This window comes from Protomyctophum parallelum (genome assembly GCF_964188405.1).
Source record: "Protomyctophum parallelum genome assembly, chromosome: 15".
Taxonomy (NCBI): domain Eukaryota; kingdom Metazoa; phylum Chordata; class Actinopteri; order Myctophiformes; family Myctophidae; genus Protomyctophum; species Protomyctophum parallelum.
In genome coordinates, this window is record NC_139710.1 from 16,184,854 (window position 1) to 16,204,340 (window position 19,487).

A 19,487-nucleotide genomic window follows, 5' to 3' on the forward strand; every position below is an offset into this window, starting at 1 on the left:
AATTCCACATTATGCAAACATGACCTGCTTTAATTACTTCAGTCTAAATTAGTAGCTCAATGCTCAACACACGTATAATTAAAGGCATTTGAAATTACATAAAAATGTAAATTTTCAGGATTCCAATTCGAATATAGCAAAAATTGCCGATCTACAAGCTCAAAACGCGAGCTTGTAGATCGGCTATTTTTGCTACGACAGTAATATATGGCCCTAGGGAGTGAGTGTGGAAATATAGTGGTCCTCTCCATCGTCAAAGTTGCCCACCCCTGGCCTACTGCCTACCTTTTACCTTTTACTGTTATGCATTTCAGATCAGCTAATAAAGATCTTGAATCTTGAACCATTGCTGCGATTCTTTATTTATTTTATTTTATTTTTTATTATTAAACAACAAATAAACAATAAAACAAAAAAAATCTTCTGAATTTAAAGCAGCACTTTCTATACAACTCTAGCTGAGAGAATGCTTAAAATGTACGATACTCTAGGGATAAGGGTACGGTTATTCTTAATAAAATTTACTTACAATTAATAGCTAGGTGAATTAATTGTATTTATTTTACAGTAAAGTCATATGTTTGGAAAGTGCGAGTCTTGTTGTAAAATAGATAAACATCGACCACTTACCACACACGCAGTGCTGTTGTTGCCAACCAGAGTCAGTGAGTTTCGGATAAAGAAGGAGGCTATATCTACAACTTTCTCTCTGAACACAAATAACTAAACTATACCTCAGTCTTTTATTCAAGGTAATTAACGGAGATAACATAATAGATATTCTTATAAACCTCTCTATGCAGACTTCTGGTCTAAGGTTAGCTAAGCGTGCTAAAGCTAACTTTACATCCATCCACACTTCCACAGGCTCATCTTGAAGAGAAGAGCGCAATGCTTCCTGATGGCTTCAGCTGATGACAATGGTGTGAAATTTATTTATTTGACATTTCAAATTACTCGAGCTACTTCCTCTTTATGACTTTATCTGTATCTCTTTACGTCAATATAGGATGATGAATTCCTGTTCTGTTCTATATGTGTCTATTTGTACGTCTCTAAATGTTTTGATGAATTGAACATGGTGGACCCTCTTGTAAACAAGTGTAATGTTTAATTGGGTCGTCCACTCACACTCTTTGTATTGAGTTTGTGCTTGAAATCTACTGTAATTCTGCAAACTGTTAATAAATAAATAAATCAATCAAAAGGACAGAATACTAAATTACAAGTTTACAAACATTTTTACATCATGTCTTTTAACAGTATGGCACGAAGGTGACAGATGCCTGGCTCCTAGCTCTAGAGATGGAAACCTGAGAGAAGCCACAATCCAGAGACTTTTCTCTACATTTGATGACAACGATACCACTGCATCTGTGGTATTCGCTGATGCAGAGAAAGGGGAGAGGGAGGAGGTGCCTATCTCAAAACTACAGAAAATAGGTTCTAATACTAACTTGACAAAGGAGAAACCTTTTTTCCCCAGCAGTTTCAGACACCATGCGACCTGTGAGCCCTTGGTTATGTCTCAAGGGGAAGAGGTCCCATACACCATCAACAGATACCTCAGGGATTACCAGAGAGATGGCATCAGATTCATTTATAACAACTACACCCGATCCAGAGGGTGTATCCTGGGGGATGACATGGGTCTTGGGAAGACTGTGCAGGTACAAACAAGCCTTTCTCCCCTCATCTCAACATATTTTGTACAAGGGACCCCCAGAAGTAGAGATTTGAGTTAAAAATGTTCATTTTAAAATAATATATATTCAAACTTCAAAGATTTGCACATTATTTTCAAGATCTTTCTAAAATAGCAAAATCTACAAGCTTGTAGCGCAGCATGAAATGACGCACTATGAGCTTGGATATCTGCTATTATTGAATAGCCAAAGTTTAAAACGATGCTTTTTAGCTCAAATCTAAAATGACACGGATGCTTTCCCGGTTTTAATGTGTTAATATCTGCTTGTTTGTTTGTTTGTCCGTCTGTCTTTTTCTTCTTAGGTCATTGGTTTCCTTGCTTCTGTGTTGCACAAAACAGGGACATGGAAGGACATTGAAAACAATAGGCCTCAGTTTCTATTGACTCAGATGCCCTCCCAGCAGAGTAAACCTAAAAAAGTAGGTATCATATACTGTACTTAGCACTGCAGTCTGAAGGAGATAACAGAATCACAGGGTGAATTATTATGGGGAAAAACATGCTTAGCCTTTACTATAGGTATAGGGGGAGGGCATAGTGACACGTTCGGTAGGATTTTGGTTTATTTGGGAGCCATCTTGCTGCCTACATGTAGGTAAGTAGTAGTAGGATGCTAGGCTACTTGGCTGCCAGTCTGTAGTTTTTAAGTTTGCTTGTCAGTGACACTGGTGTGTATACTGTCACTGCAGTACACCATCTTCCATCTCTCTACTATCTTTGACTTGTCACAACTCTTCTACTCTATGGCTCTGGATCGACGATGGTATTATTATTATTCGTCGTTAGAAAATGTTCGGGTGTTCTGATCCCCTCCCCTCCCGTCAAAACAGTTCTTAATGTTTACATCTTACTTGACGAGAAGACAGCGTGTATTTAATTATTTGATATCTCCGACAGTCAATGAACGCACTGCAAGGCTACAATGGAAGCATAATTCTGACGGCCTGTGGTGGAATGGACAAGTTAGCGTATAAACTAACAGGGCAGACCTTACTGTTGTGGATTACTGTTGTGGATCAAGGTTATATTATTTTGTCTTCTGACACCCAAACCATACAGTGTTTATTTAATTATTATTATCATTCTATAATGGTATATGGTGTGTGTGTATATATATATATATATATATATATATACACACACACACTATATAGGCTAATATATTCCCTAATTGTCATTGTACAGTATGAGACACACATAAAATGCATGCGCTGCTCTGCCCCATTTTTCCTTGGTAATTTTATGTTTGCATTTGATCCATTATAGCAATCCATTATAGCAACTTCACTTTAGGGCAGTAATAGAATATGTATAGGCGATGTCTTTCCAGCCAACATGAATTGTGCACATAATATCTGTGTAAATGTGTCCAGGTGTTCCTGATCGTAGCCCCACTGTCGGTGCTTTATAACTGGAAGGATGAGCTTGAAACGTGGGGTCACTTCCGGACTGTGGTTGTCCACGGGCTGAGAAAAGAGGAGGAGCTGAGTCGTGTCAAGAATGGACGCTCTGAGATTGCCCTCACCACTTATGAGACCCTCCGCCTCTCTCTGGACCAGTTCAATAGGTAGGCCTAAAACACTGACACCCACACACACATACTGTACATAAACACACAATGTGGCATTTAACACCCACAGGGCATGCACAGACGCATATTTATGTATTGTTTTCGTTCCGGGCTGGTGGGAAAAAGATATGTTTTTCCAGGCAAGAACAGTCGCGCACAGTAAAAAAAACATATATATTTTTATTTTTGCATTGGCTATTCAAATATAGCAGACCTACAAGCACGTCACCCTGTGCCATGCTCTGAGCTTGTACATATACTTTTTTTTCTTGAAAGTGTGAGAACTACTGATACAGTAGAAGGCATTTGTAGAATCGGCCTCGGGTCTTAATGGGTTACACATTTTTACAAGTCAATGGTTAATGTTACTTATTTCCAGTTTGTAACAGAAATTTACATTTATGTTCCTTGTAGCATAGTCTGGTCTGCTGTGATTGTGGATGAGGCCCACAAGATAAAGAACCCCAAATCCCAGATCACCCAGGCCATGAAGGAGCTGAGATGTCAGGTCAGAGTTTTACAGTATGCTGCCACAGTTGGGATTAATTTGCTTTTGCTTTTAGTAATATTGTTCATAATTTGAATCTGTTTTTAGATAAGCATTGTGTTTTTACTATTTTACCATTTTAGATCAGAATCGGTCTCACCGGCACCATCTTACAGAATAGCCTTGAAGAACTCTGGTGTGTCATGGATTGGTACGTGTACATCACTTAATTTAATTCAGCAGCTCACTATGAAGGCACATTTATTTAGCTTACTGATGAGTGATGATGTGGTGTGTGGCGTTATCTCCACTTTTTTGTTTGTCAGTTTCCTACTAATCTAAATGTCTCTTATATATTATATTTAGGGCAATACCGAGTTGTCTCGGCAGCTTGGGTTATTTCAAGAACAAGGTTTCATATCCAATTGAGCAGGGACAGAGACACAGTGCAACCAAGCGCACCCTAGCTACAGCGCGGAAGGCCGTCCGAGCCCTGGCAAAGAAGATTTCCCATTGGTTCCTCAGAAGGACCAAAGCTCTCATCAAAGATCAGCTCCCGAAGAAGGATGACAGGGTACGACAAACTGAAAAAAACCCATCACAGTAGTATTTTCAGTATTCTAAAACCCATTCTCTTGAGTAGCTACTGTGTTGTGTGTTTTTTTGCTAGATGGTGTATTGTTCTCTGACAGACTTCCAAGAGACCGTGTATAAGACAGTCTTGGAAAGTGAAGATGTCACACTACTGCTGCGTTCCGGAGAAAAGTGTGACTGTCAGAGTGGATATACTCGACAGAGCTGCTGCTATAAGGTTAGTTTTATTTTATTATTTTAGTTTACTTCTGCGTTTCTGTTAAAATAAAGAATCTAGGTGATGGTACAGTATGTACAATTGTTTTTTTTATTATTATATTTTTTTCAATGCTGCAGCATATTTGAAAATGAAAAGGTTTATGATACTAAAGAGGTCAGATATGTCATGTTCTAGCCGCACTGGGAGGCAGACTGGAGCCCAAAGTTTGATGAAATGTATTTAAGTAAAAGAAAGCCGAAAGGACAAGCATATGAATACATAGTAAACACTAACTTTGAACTATTGTAACTATTGTCAAACAATCGGTTCATAATAATAATAAATATAGCTGCAAGCAACGATAAGACTGGACCAAGCAATAAGCCCTTTTATGCTGCTCAACAGTGCCACTTTAGGTCACCCAGCGGTATTGCAGACGACGAGGCATGAGTTATGCCTGTTCAAAGTACCTGTTATCGCTGCTTGGAGCTATATTGTTTTGTACAAATTGTCAGGTACAAACTTCTCTTCAACTGGGATTTCAGATATTGGTCCATAGATTGTGTGTAAAACATTTCACGCAAAAATCCCGGCAGAAAATGGGGTTTAAGCTTCTTTTTTTTTAACTGCTCAAAATGGTGGGAAAACTGAGGGTGGACTACTGGTCAAAGTGACAGATGTGTTCCCCATGAGTCAAGGCACATGTGGAAACAAGTGCCATGACTTTTGGCCAAATGAGACATGAGTTATGCCTGTTCAAAGTTTTAATTAAAAAAAATTGCTATAGGGCCCCCCTTTGGCCAATTGGACTGGTTTCAGTGCTATTTGGCATGACCCTCTACCATACTGTAAAGTTTCATAAGCATATGAAGCTGCATGTATGTATTATGGGCAGAAGAAGAATTTTCACAAACCAGCAATTTTCATTGGCTCATGAAAACTTCATGTTTTCACTTAAATTTCTTTATTCTGAATGGCGGGTGATCTAAGGGTCAGAGGTAAAAAATAAGAACACACTACTTGTTCGGCATGAGGATACGCATGTGTGTATCGAAGTTTTATTGCCGACGGTCAAACGTTTCATGAGCTATGCATGGTCAAAGTTTGCATTTTCAATTGAGTGCTATAGCGCCACCCTTTGGCCAATGGTTGTGGGCTTCGCATCGCATCCTCGCGGTTTGGCATGGCCCTCTACCATATTGCCATATTGCCATTTATGAAAGCCGACTGCACCGTTCAGCCAGAACTGCTATTTTAGGTGGAAGAAGAAGAAAAAAACAGACAAAAACAATAACTGTTAATAATCACACCTTGTTTTCTGATCTCTTTTCTAAATGTGCACTGCTACACGCTATCATTGGACAGAGATCTGTTTTTGTAACAGTACTTACAGGAGGAAAAACCCTCTTAAATGTACCTGTGGACTAGGCCTGAGTTAAACTATGGCTTTGGCTTTCTTCCTCTTATTGCAGGAAAACTCACAGGGTATGGGAATGAAGCAGCTCTACTTTGGTTACTTGGCCATGCTAAGGAAGGTAGCCAACCATGCAGCACTGCTCCAGTCCACTGCAGGCACCAGCGAGCAACAGGTAGCAACATGCCCTACAACTGATATTGTATAATAGATCATGACCACTCTCTCAAGTGTTAGGCGACACTAAATCTTCACATGGATTACCGAGCAGATTGCACAATGTGCTCCAGACTTAACTTCCCACTGTGGTTTGGGATTCACTACTCATTGTGTGGTTTTCCTTTCTTTTCCAGAAAAAGTTAGTCGGTGCCGTTTGTGAAAAGGTTTTCCAGAAGTTTCCAGACTTTGTACAGAGGCGCAAAGACGAAGCGTTCGAGGCCATGTCAGACCCCATGTACAGTGGGAAAATGAAGGTGTGTGATGTATGTTACTTGTTAGTTACACAATCATCCACCTGGGGCACAGTTGGTAGTGCTGTCACCTCACAGCTAGAAGGTCCTGGGTTCGATTCCCACTCGGGACGCTGTGGGCGTGTCTCCTCCGCGTCATCAGTGCCCATACCCGAGGAGGGGTTGGCGAAAGGGCCTTTCTGTGTGGAGTTTGCATGTTCTCCCTGTGTCCCCTAGGGTAGGTAGGTACCCTCACAAAAAACATGCAGTAATCCTGGTCTCTAAACTGCTTCCCCCTGGCCAGCCTGATGGAGGGGAAAGCAACTGGTTGGAATACCACGCGCTACGTCAAACCAGGGAAACTCCCCCCTGTCAAGTGTAAAGTTGCAACTTGGACACTCGGACATGAAGGAAGCATGAGTTCAAGTCCGTTGCTCTCCCCATGTCCCCCATATATGGGGACTAGGTTGGTGGAGGGTGTGTAGAGCCCAGGATCACATTAGATAATTGACACAGGGGTAAAAAATGGGTTACAAAATCGTGGGATAAAAAATATTTAGAAAAAAAAAACAATCACCCACCTGGTGCCAGAGGAGTAGAATTTGTCTTAACCTCTCCATGCTTCCTCTTCAGGTTCTGCAAAAGTTGCTGAAATATTACACGCAGAGGAGAGATAAAGTGCTTCTTTTCTCTCTTTCCACTAAGGTGAGTGGGTGTATCTTCATGCAGCATACTGGTACATGGATGTGTGTGTGAATGAGAAAGACATGATTTCATATTGACATGCTAGCTAGATTAATAGCTAAGCTTTTGGGTTTTATTCGTGAGAGCAATTATGAGATTTGAAGACGATTAGCTGAAGTGCAAGGTTTAACAGTTGTCAACTGAGACAGTATGATAATATTTCATGCCTTCTGGCTGCTATGAGGTCATATTTAAAGGCCTCTCACTTGACTCTGTAGGCATCGCAGTGCCAGCACTTGGTTGTGCAAGCCTAAATGGGACTATAATATGTATATAAATGTACGAGTGGTACAGGTGATCCTCCATCCAAGCGCAACGCAGCTCAGAGCATGCACAGTGGGTTTAATGGTAAATCGCCTTTTTATGGCAGCCATTTAGGACAAAACGCTAATCTAGTCATTATGAAAGACAGATGTCTACAAAAAATACAAAATATTTTTTGAGCGATCAAAATACGTGACGGTCGGAGCTGCGGTGGGCTCGGGAGGGAGTTATGTAAGAATTCACTGGAAGTCTCCTTTAATGACATATTCAGAATATACAGTTATTATAATTACTACAGTGTGTATATATAAAGATGATGGGTGTGTGATGGAATTTCCAGCTATTGGATGTGCTGGAGAGCTACTGTATGGCTGAAGGGCTGGACTACAGCCGATTGGATGGCACCACCAACGCCAGAGAAAGAATCAAGATCGTCAAAGAGTTCAACAGCAGCCCTCTGACCAGCCTCTGTCTGGTTTCTACCATGTTAGTCTACCTGTCAACCACAACATTTAGCTGAATATGTTCTGCTAAATTCATTGTTACTAAAGCTTGATTTATGCTTCGTAGCATGCTGATCTACATTCTCACGACACGTGAGCTTGTAGATGGTAGGCTATATTGGTGAATGACACTGGTGCGCAACAAAGTATGAGTCAGACTTAATAGTGTCCAATGTTTCATTTCCATTCTCAGGGCGGGTGGTCTTGGTCTTAATTTTGTTGGTGCCAATGTGGTGGTGCTGTTTGACCCCAGTTGGAATCCCGCTAATGACCTGCAGGCTATTGACAGGTACAGTAGTTTATCAGTCGTGTCAAGGCAGATCTTCTGCATTTCATGCTTATTTTGTATCTTGTTCGCACACTGAAAACGAGTGCCATAGACGGTAGGTTAGCCTGGCCAGTAATGCTGATTTGATCCACATCACATGACAATGTATTTCACCTTTGTACTCGTCAGGGCATATCGTATTGGCCAGTGCAGGGATGTGAGTGTGCTTCGGCTGATCTCACTGGGGACCGTGGAGGAGGTTATGTACCTCAGACAAGTTTACAAACAGGTACAGTACTGGGCTGTTAACCCTGCATTCACACATGCAATCACTCAGACACAGCCATGCTCTCAACCACTTGGACACTAGCATATTCTGTTTCAAATATCTTTATTGTGAAGCACAGGATAAAGTCATACAATTTCAATTCAAACACTATTGCTTTCCTATTTTCCTTTTTGAGTGGTGGAGACAATTACAATTTACAATTTAGGCATTTAGCAGACGCTCTTAATCCAGAGTGACTTACATTTAAGCAAGAACAAAAGCATGGGAATACATCACATAAAAGCATTTATCATGAAACATGCGTAAGCTAAGAAGGTAACAGTGGAATATCTATATGATGAAACTATACATACACTATACATAATAAACTATACATATTCACTACTATGCTATACATATGTACTATGGCGTGCTATGACTATATACAATACAATTATAGTGCTGTCTACATAACATGCTATAAGTCTGTGTCAAATGCTATCTAAGCCAACAGAAATGCTATCTAAGGGGTTAGGGTAAGTGCTATGGGCCATGATGGAGTCTGAAAAGGTGGGTTTTCAGGCTACGGCGGAAGATTGGGAGTGATGCTGCAGTTCTGACTGCAATGGGAAGTGCATTCCACAGTTTTGGAGCCAGAAGGGAGTGGAGCCACTCCATTGCATAGCTATACGTGTCCCTGGCTGGCTGTGTCCCTGGTTGGGTGGCTGGCTGGCTGGCTGCGTCCGTCTGAGCACGGAAGTAGCGTTTTTTCCCCACCAAGTGTCACTGTTGTGCAGCCTAACACGCACGCACCCACGCACGTACGTACGTACAGTACAAGTACAGCACCCCTCAGTTCAGATGGGTCTGATTTTTCAAAAACAAACAGACATACACACAAAATAAACAGGTACAATGAAATGAATACACACAAGGTCAAAATGAACACTAGCCTATTCTTTTTTTTTTTTTAAGATATTTTTTTGCGGCTTACGCCTTGTATTGATTTTTTAAGGGACAGATAGTAGGCTGACAGGAAACGGGAGAGAGATGGGGGGATGACATGCGGTAAAGGCCGTGTCGGGTTCGGGAGTCGAACCCGCGGCACACCGCGACTGGATCACCAGTCCGGTGCCCAGACCGTTACGCTACGGCCTGGGCCACACTAGCCTATTCTAACCATGTCATAATAGGTGAACATTTGGCAAAATATCAGCTCTATATGCTCACATTCTGAGCTTGTGTATCAGCTATTTTCAGCAAAGACATTTGGTGGGGCCAGAGGACTCCTGTCAACCAAGTATACCTCTCATGTCTCACCTAATGTGAATGCACCTCAACAACCAGGAAATGAAGAGAATCTGGAACTTCTTGACAATCTGTGTAGACGTGTATAAATTAGCCTATGGCAAATACTTTAGTTTATAGCTAATTACTGTCCCTTCTTTGTCATCCTAGCAACTAGACTCTTCAGTGGTGGGCAGGCAGAGTGCCCGGCGCTACTTTGAGGCGGTCCAAGGGATCGATGGCCATAAGGGGGAGCTGTTTGGGATAAAGAACCTCTTCAGACTGCAGACCCGGGGAACCTGCCTCACACGCACTATACTTGAGGTCAGATTTCCAACCAGATCCAGATTTTCTTTCTTTAAGTTTAAGCTTTTGACATTTCTGTACACACACACACACACACACACACACACACACACACACACACACACACACCAAACATGGCCAAAGCATTTCCGGGGGTCCCCAGCCAAAAACATTGAGAACCCCTGGTCTATATTAAAGTAAGATTGTAATGGAAATGGCAGTAATTATAGCAAGGAGACAAAGAGATACCCAAAATATGTTCTACAGCAGTGGGTCTCAAAGTGGGGCCTCAGGGTTTCTTAGGGGGTTCTAAATAGTTCAAATCTGTAACTGACAGAATACTGTTCAAATGAAACCAAATGAATTGTAAAAGTTTTAGAACCACTGGTCTACAGATAAACAGCCATGCAATGATTACTGGAAGAAATCAAAGACATCCTTGAATGTATCACAATGTTTCCAATTCCATCCTGCTGCCATAGTGCATTATATCAGAGGATAATTTCATGCAGATTGCGAGCACAAATTGTGCGCTGCACCTTTCATGTACGTAAATCTGGCTCAAGCTTAATTTATACTCTGTCACAGGAGTAGGACACGTTGTGAGATTGTAGATTGACTCCTCATCAAGCGTCTGTACCGTTGTATGAGGGAGTATAAATCAGCTTTTAAAGTCTTAACCACATCCATGCTGACACCCCTATTTCGGGAACACTTTCGACATTTTAAATTAACTTTGCTCTCCTTCACAAATAGTGAAAATAGCAATTGCGAGCTTGTAAAGGGTCTATTTTTGCTATTTACCATGCAACAAAGTGTATAGGGCTTAGAGAAAAATACCCCTGATTGTGCTGATGCGAGGTTGCAGGGCTCACAGGTTTTTCTTCTTCACAGCGAGAGGGGCGAGTGGAAGCGGGCGTAATGATGACTTCCTGCACACACATGGACGACGAAGAGGAGGAGGAGGAGAGGAAGGGGGTTGTTGGCGTGAGTAACTATTGACGTTCTCAGAGACCCAGAACACAGGGCACTCGTCTTTCCCATCCCTCATTCCCAGAACACAGGGCACTCGTCTTTCCCATCCCTCATTCCCTCTCATTTCCCAGGCGGCCCGCACATCCCTCCATTCCCACGTGAAAAATGGTTCTGAACCTCACACATGGGCCTTCCTGTCTGTCAGTCAACCAACCCACCTCCTCCATGTAACCTTTTTCAACTTTGTCTTCTATCCCCTCTACATTTCTCCTCTCTCTCTCTCTCTCTGTCTGTCTGTCTGATGCTGTCTCTCTCTCTCTCTCTCTCTCTCTCTCTCTCTCTCTCTCTGTCTGATGCTGTGTCTAACAGCTGGCCATAATTACCTAGTGTCCTAATGGAGGGAGCAGACCACACTGAAGCCTATCTTGTGCAGTTCAGCGGTTTATTTACACAGCAATGCCCCTTATCATCCCGTGACAGTTCCCAGCCAAGGCTCTTTGCTCTGCACAGCACACGGCCCTCTTTATGAGACTTTCTAACCACTGTGGCCGTTCAGAGATGTAGGACCATACAACGTGCACCAGGGCTTCATAGAGATAGATGTAGGACCATACAACGTGCACCAGGGCTTCATAGAGATAGATGTAGGACCATACAACGTGCACCAGGGCTTCATAGAGACAGATGTAGGACCATACAACGTGCACCAGGGCTTCATAGAGACAGATGTAGGACCATACAACGTGCACCAGGGTTCATAGAGACAGATGTAGGACCATACAACGTGCACCAGGGCTTCATAGAGATAGATGTAGGACCATACAACGTGCACCAGGGCTTCATAGAGACAGATGTAGGACCATACAACGTGCACCTGTCAGATGGATATGAGACTGCTGTCATTTTTTATTTCATTGCAGTGTTTGAGGGAAGTACTTTTCTGTGAGAGTGCACTCAGCACATTGCAATTCCGTTGTACTTAATTGAACAATGACAATAAACCTTTTCTGATTCTGATTCTTCTGACTTGATGTTACTATTCCGTCACAGGAAAATGCCCCCAAACTGAATGACGAAGCAGCCAAGGAGAACAGGGATGCATCAGGGACTGCCAGAGGGGTGCTGGACTTCAGCAGTGGGAGTGAGGATGAGGAGGAGTGGGGGTCTAGGAGGAAGGCCCTGCACCACGGTGGGGTGGATGAGGCTGGGGCCACAAACGACTCCACAGATCCCGGCCGACGGAGTCTCCTCCAGCATGGGTTCTCCAGACTGCTTCAGAGGGCTGTGGTGAAGCCTGGCTCAGGGCTGGGGGACAGCAGTCACAGCGAGGGGGAGTCTGGGGGAAAGAGCGACTCGGAGGATGACCTGAAAGTTGCGGGGAGCTCAGAGAATAAAGACAGCCCCTCGCCTAGGGGTCCCCATGGTAGAGGAGGACCCTCTCCATTGGATGAGAGGGACAACGGCAGGAGAGAGAAATCTGGCCTGAATGATGTGATGAAGACAAAGAACAGAATAGCGGAGGAAAGAATTGACGGAGATTCGAGTTCAGCCGAAGCAAAAGCTACCAAGGCCAAAACGTTACGCAGAGCACATCACGCCGCTTGTCACTCCGACGAGTCGGATGACTTGGAATTGTGTGCGGCTACTCAACCCAAGATGGCAAGATGGGAAGACAAAGGACGAGTGACCGACAGAAAAAAGATGCGTGCTAGTGGCATGGCCCAGTCCCGGTCCAAACACTCTGAACACATAGAGGCATTCACTTCCTCAGATGAAGAACATACTCGTATTGAGAGACCTATACGAGGCCATGTTACAACAACCGCACAGAAAATGGAAACGCACAGCACTGGAGCGTCGACGGATGGACAAAGAGGACAGACGTGTGGTCATAAAGTAGCAGCAAGGACAGACGGGGTAGGTCCTCCTGAGAGACCCAGAGCTGTCTCATTCACAGGACTGAAGTCTCAGACATCCCCAGGATCCAAAGGAATGGAAGCGACCATTGACCATGTGCTAGGTCTGTCTGTCTGTCTGTCTGTCTGTCTGTCTGTCTGTCTGTCTGTCTTAAATTGTAGTAGTATCTATCTTAAATTGTACATTTGTTTTTGTTTCTAGGTGGGGTACAGGGGGTGGTATATACTCACTCTAACCAGCGCGTAGTGGGCGGAAGCAAGGCGGAGGAGCGAATCAGCAGGGCTGCACTGCGAGACGTGTTTCAACACAACATGTACTCTCAGCTCCCAGCCAATCTTCTTCTGGGCCCAGATGAGGTCGATTTCCCATTGGTAGTGGTCTAGTATACTTTACAAGTTTTTTATAATTATATTGCCCCAAATCTAAAATATGTTGTGGCTTCTATCACTTCTTCTCACATGACAAGAATGATGTGATGATTGGATTAACCCCATGAGTGCATATATGGGAATATTTGGGTTCCAGAATTGCGGATACATTTTTATTATAGGAAGAAAACACATATTTAACTAAATATAAAAAAAAGTATCTTGGATTGATCAATGCAATTCTGGAATAGGCCAAATACAACATATATTACAATGATTACCGGTAATTTGACAATTACATTCCTGTAATTAAACATTAAAAACAATGAATTTGTAGTCCTGCGATGTAGTTCCCTTTTACATTTTAACTTGCTTGACCAGTAAGTGAATAGCCTCAAGCTCTGACTAATGACTATGGTTACATCTGAACTGGCTTTCAGAGTTCAGAGTCTGATGAGAGTCCTCCAGACTCTCCGCCCCACCCTGCTGTTGTCCAAGGGCAGCTGGCAGCTACAGAGAGGCCTGGCACGGACCACCCAGTTACCTTCACCAAAAAGACCATCCACCGCCACAGAGACACAACCTTCATCATTGGACAGACTCCCCGAGCCATATGCAGGTACGGAGAGGAGAGGGGGGAAAAGTGAATGTACTGTATGCATGCAGGAGAAATTACACGAGGACAATGAGAGAACAAATGGAGGATATAATGGAGGCGTTTGGAGAGACAAGCCTGCAGATAAGCGAGTATAGACCAGAGGAGAAGAGCAGGGAATGACTGTGGATAGTGTGAAGTGCGGGCGGAGAATGGAGTTGGCGAGATGAGGACAGGAGGGCTGGGAAGAGGAGAAGGAATTCCTGGCAGCGAGGGGGAAGTAGGCCAAATCTCACCGCAGTCACAGTGTTGAGCGCCCCCGCCTGGGCTTGAGGGGATGTCTGTGCGTGTCGGTAAGTACTGTATGTGCAAGCGTGTGTTTGGAGAGAGAGAGAGAGAGAGAGAGACCGAGAGAGGGAGGGAGACCACCTCTGAGCTCTCCCTCCCACCTATTTCCCAGCATCACGCCAAAGATTACCCAGTTGTATTCAGGACTTTTCCCCTCCCCGAACCACAGCCCTCCTGAGACCCCCTCCCCACACACACACGGACAGCCAGAGGCCTTCCAAACCCACCACATGCGCGCAGACACATCCTTACACGCATGCACACATAATGTACACACACTTGCCTCTGTCTTGTTGCGTCACTCTCGCATATCCCTCAACACACACACACACACGCATCCCTGTGGCACCAATCTCACTCCCCTGGGGAAGACTTGTCTTTGCTCAGGGTCTCGGTAGGGAGTGAAAACATACACTGGTTATATTGATATCCCTTCCCCCCCTCAATTAACTCTGTCGTTAAATGATTTAAATCTGCATGCGCAGCGGTTTTTACTGCCGTTTGCTTTTATTTATTGTTTTTCCAATGAAAGCCACAAATGGTAGCAACACCTCGTAATGCCGCTGCGCCACTGGTGGCTTTGAAGTATTTCTGTCCCAGAGTCTGGTTAGACCAAACGTTTTTAATGACTGACTGGGAGCTTTGGGGGGGGGGGGGGGGGCTCATACTGTATGTCTGTCTGGATAATGTGGATATTAGCCTGCATATGTAGGGAACTATTCATCTGAGACTGAGCCTGATGGAACCACAGAATATATGATTAATGGTAAAGGCCTTCAGCTACTGTACTGTTGCCGTTTCAAGTAACGCAGCACTTTTTTCCTGTGGTACTCTTAAGTAGCTTATGTTCACATATGGCAGATGTAATCCTATGTTAACTATGGGTTTCACAGCGCAGACAGCTTCAATGGATGTTAGAAGGTGTATGTGGGCATTTCGTGAGTTCTGCCTCAAGTGTTCTTGCATCCGACATTGTGTGTATGAAATGTGTGTGCATTTCTTTATGCACGTGCAAATATGCTTAATACTCTTGCATGTGCTTCATGCAGGCAGCAACTGGAGGAAATGTCTGCAAAGTTCCAGTCACCTTCAGTCCGTCAATTTGCAGAAGAGGTTCTGAGAAGCAGCTCGGCCCAGAGGCTGACCTGGCTACAACAGTACTACACCTCGCTGGACCACCCTGAACTGGCCAACGTGGTCAGAAAGCACTTCCCAGAACCTGAGACGGCCACCGCACAACCCCCCTCCTCATCCTCATCCACATCCAAACATATGGCCGCAAAGAACAGACACTCCCACAAAGCCGGTATAGAATCTCACTCTCGGTCGAGAACTGCACAGAAGTCTGGTACACGACGCCAGAAAAAGCCCAGAACCTCATGCAGAAATATTGAAGAACCCCAGATTGATGTTCCAAACCCTCAGTTAGAGGAGCGGGAGGAGATGGCCAGAGAACACAAGAGGATAAAGAGGGCTAGTGTTTCCACTTGTGGAGCCCTCACAGCTACTGCTGCTATTGATGGTGGTGGTCTTGGCTCAGACATGGCCAGCAGCCGTGGTATGGGGCCCGGGAACGAGGCTGTTGCTTTCCTGCACCACAGAGACACAGATACCCCTTCTTCTCCGGATGTCAGCCATGGTCAGCCCGCCACATCATCCAAACCCACAGCGCAGGGAAGGGAGCGAGGGCTGAGGCCCTCTGCTAGGACCAGTGAAGCTGCAAAGATTCACTCAGCATCCTCTCCCAGCGATGTTCCGTCCACATCCAAGGGTCACCTTGGATGCCTCCTCACAGATCTAATAGGAGACACCTCCATTCTGGATGACTTGTTTAGATCTAAACACAAGGCTGCGCAACCCCCTAAAACGCCCCCTGCCTCAGCAAACCTAAGCAGTACTGACAGTTCAGCGGTTGTACGGCCGCCGTCCACTTCCATCTCACACACACCACCGGCACTCATGGCCACTTTGCCCTCCCAAAGGTCAAAGAGCAGCCGCAAAGACTTCTGGGACATCCTGAACGAGGGAAATGAGGAGAGCATAAACAGGCTGATAGACCCGTCGGAGGTGGAGAGGGTCTGCGTTCGTAATACCAAGCTCACGGCTGGGAGGACAGGAACAGGAGAGGATGGAGAGAGAGCTGGGCTCTGGAAGACCAACGATAAGTTCCTGTGGAAGAGATGATACACAAGAGAGACAAGGGAGATTTTCTTACGGCTATATTGCTCCCTTTTTATTTGTATTCTTTTCAATTTAGAGTAACCAATTTTACCCCTTTTACCCCTGTAGATACATCATGCCAATTCATTCCTCCAACTGTCATTTTTCAGTGACAATTATCACCCTCGCTGTCTGGCTTCCCTCACCCGAACACGTGCCAATTTTGTTCGTATAGACACTCTCCCAGGCTGGATGAACGCAGGTGGATTCAAACCCACTCTGCGGCGGTAGGCAGGTACTTTACCCCTGTGGACCCCGAGCTCTGTGGCTCTACTTGCATTTTATGGCGGTTTTAATTATTTTTTATTATGAACAGCACATTTGGAACCATTTTAAATGGTTGTTTTTCCTTATCCACTTGAACCCTAGTGTCCCTTTTCTGTGCATGTGATAATACGGACGGTTATATTCAGTGAAGAGATTTGGTGTAGACTAGGGAAAGAATTAGTGGGACCACAAATCGGTCCCACTAAAGTATATAGGGTTTAAGTGGTTATGGGTCATGTCAAGGTCAAGCTTAAAGTGTTGCAGGTTCACTGCTTACTGACGTGGATTATTTTTACTCAAATAAATTACTGTATTATAGTTTTCACCTGGCATCACTCCTATTGCCTCATCATGCCTATTGTGTACACAACTGAGTAGTCCACCCATGGCTTTGGTATATTTTTGGATGTACCACACAATGCCATGCGAGAGGTTTGGTGGGGGGAAATTAATACATTTTCCCAAATCTGGAAATATTGACTTCTATATTAAGAAAGATAGGCGTTTGAACCGTATCCAAAGTTTAAGCCCAAATTATGGCGTCAGAAAAGCCAAAGGTATATTGAAAATGACACTTAATTTTCTGTACTGTCTTCTAAAGTCATGAACTCATTCTTACCAGGGCAGATGCAAGCAGGGAGGGCTGTTCAAGTGCGTGAGTGCTCATGCCGTTGCGTGCATGTGTAATATACATTCAGTATTGTTATGCAGAACTATTAGTATGATATGATATTAAGTGGAAGGTTTGACAGAGGAAACCCAACCTGTTGCCTGCTCTAGCAATTACCAGCATGCGATACCACAACCGTCACCCCAGTACTGTTGGTGGTCCCACAGAGAGATCACTTAAAGCTCCTTAATAGCTGTCACCTCTCTCTCTCTCTCTCTCTCTCTCTCTCTCTCTCTCTCTCTCTCTCAGACAGTCTGTGGTGTGGAGATGGCGGGGCTCTCCTGCTCAGGGCTGTGCTGAGTAACCCGATAGTCTGTGGCTTGGCTCAGTTATGCTTTGAATGCCCTTGGAGTGGAGGCTGCTGTGCCATTAGTGAAATCACAATAAGCAGTTGAAGGCTGCTGAGGCTGGGAACTGAGGGGAGGGGAGGTGGGGTGCGTGTAATATAGGGGGTTGGTAGAAACACCTCACAGCCCCATCCATCCATTTCCACAAAGTGTTTTCTGTGAGCTGAACGAAAGATCTACTTTGGTAATGCTGAAAAGACAATTATATGGCTCATTTGTCAATTACGAAAACTAGCTATACTATGCCAAATCTGTAACTTAGGTGTGATGCTCAAATTAATTTCATTCAGAGATGTGCGTGTGTGGCATATGGTGTGCCTTATTGCTGAATCTCACAGCTGTCTTTGACCTCTTTTCAGCTGTTGTACTGACTGAGGTAAGCAGAGCTGCAAAGAGAGCTGCTCTGTTGTGTTTTGTTTAGCAGAAATGAGAAAGTGCTGATAGCTATCAATAAACACGAAGACAGAGTACGTGCCTCGACAGAACACGCAGCCTCGCAACGGTGTGTGTGTGTGTGTGTGTGTGTGTGTGTGTGACTGCATGTAAAGTCCTTCTGGGAGGTACAAGAGTGCACAATGTGTCTTAACAGACACGAACAGGCCTCACACCTGTTCAAATCACAGATGGAGAATAAAAAGGCCTTTCTCTCGTCTTTCCCCCTCTACCTCCCTCACTCTGTCCCACTCTTGCCCTAGATTTGCAGATCTCTATCTGTCGGCTTGTAGCCATAATCTGGGTTGAGCGAGATAGCATTGAGGCTTAGCGTTTTGCAGACAATAGCTGGGCCCACCAAGTGACGGACAGCAATTGGAGGCCAATAGAGAATAACTAGCATGCCCCAGTGACCGACAAAGCCCTCCTGTCCTTAAATCTACCTACAGGATTCCACCAAGGAGCTGAAGTGAGAAGTGCAGCCACAAAGACTGTTGAGTGACTGACATGTTGACAGTGTGTCTCACTCTCAGCCCAGTTGACGCCGGCCAAGGTTCAATTGAGATGTGCCAGGATAGAGAGGAGGCCCACGCTGTAGTGTAGATGGTTGATGGGATAGAGATATCATTTCTGACTGCAAAGCAAATTCCCTGTGATTCATTGAGCTCCTAAATGATACAACACAGTGCAGAGACTTTTGTTCAGTCCAATAAGTACATGCGCTCTTATAGGTCTGCACTGCAACTATCGATTACCTTCTTGGAGATCATTCTATACAATTATTTTTCAATTAATCGAATAATTGAAAAGTGTGTTTTTGGGGGATAATTATTTTAAATTTTTATACATCAACAAATCCAGCTATTTTCTCCATCCTTCTCAGGCTCAGATTTCTGAAAACATTTTGTGCCAGATTTTATATTATCGAATATGGAAAGTCGATTAACCACTTAAGCCCTATTGTATATATATATATTTTTTTTTTTGGGGGGGGGGGGCTTTATTGATAGTATCAATTAATATATAGACAGGCTAGAGACAGGCTAATAGATACAGGCTAGAGTGAGAGAGAGAAGGGGAGAGACACGCATCAAAGGTCATCATGATCAGGACTCGAACATGCACCGCACTGTCAGGCCAAAGCCTATATGTGGCATGCGCCTGGACCACTTGGCCAGCGGGCACCCCGTAGATCAGCTATTTAAAAAAAACATTTAAAAAATGTACACAATCGATTTAATCGATAGTTCGATTAACTGTTGCACCCCTACAATCTCTTGCACACTT

At 44.1% G+C, this 19,487-nt stretch overlaps 1 protein-coding gene across 1 annotated transcript; it reads left to right on the top strand.

Moving 5' to 3' along the window:
* The first annotated feature begins 632 nt into the window (after positions 1–632).
* ercc6l2 (excision repair cross-complementation group 6-like 2) lies at positions 633–17,039 on the top strand. The gene is made up of 21 exons (XM_083783224.1): positions 633–752; positions 868–923; positions 1,264–1,670; positions 2,011–2,127; positions 3,082–3,275; positions 3,693–3,786; positions 3,909–3,976; positions 4,132–4,339; positions 4,436–4,576; positions 6,031–6,147; positions 6,326–6,445; positions 7,055–7,126; positions 7,770–7,915; positions 8,126–8,221; positions 8,390–8,489; positions 9,927–10,079; positions 10,956–11,048; positions 12,087–13,056; positions 13,155–13,324; positions 13,762–13,940; positions 15,314–17,039. Exons 2-21 carry the CDS (start codon positions 902–904, stop codon positions 16,446–16,448), a joined length of 4,602 nt encoding a protein of 1,533 aa, XP_083639350.1. The 5' UTR covers positions 633–752; positions 868–901; the 3' UTR covers positions 16,449–17,039.
* Positions 17,040–19,487: the final 2,448 nt, after the last annotated feature.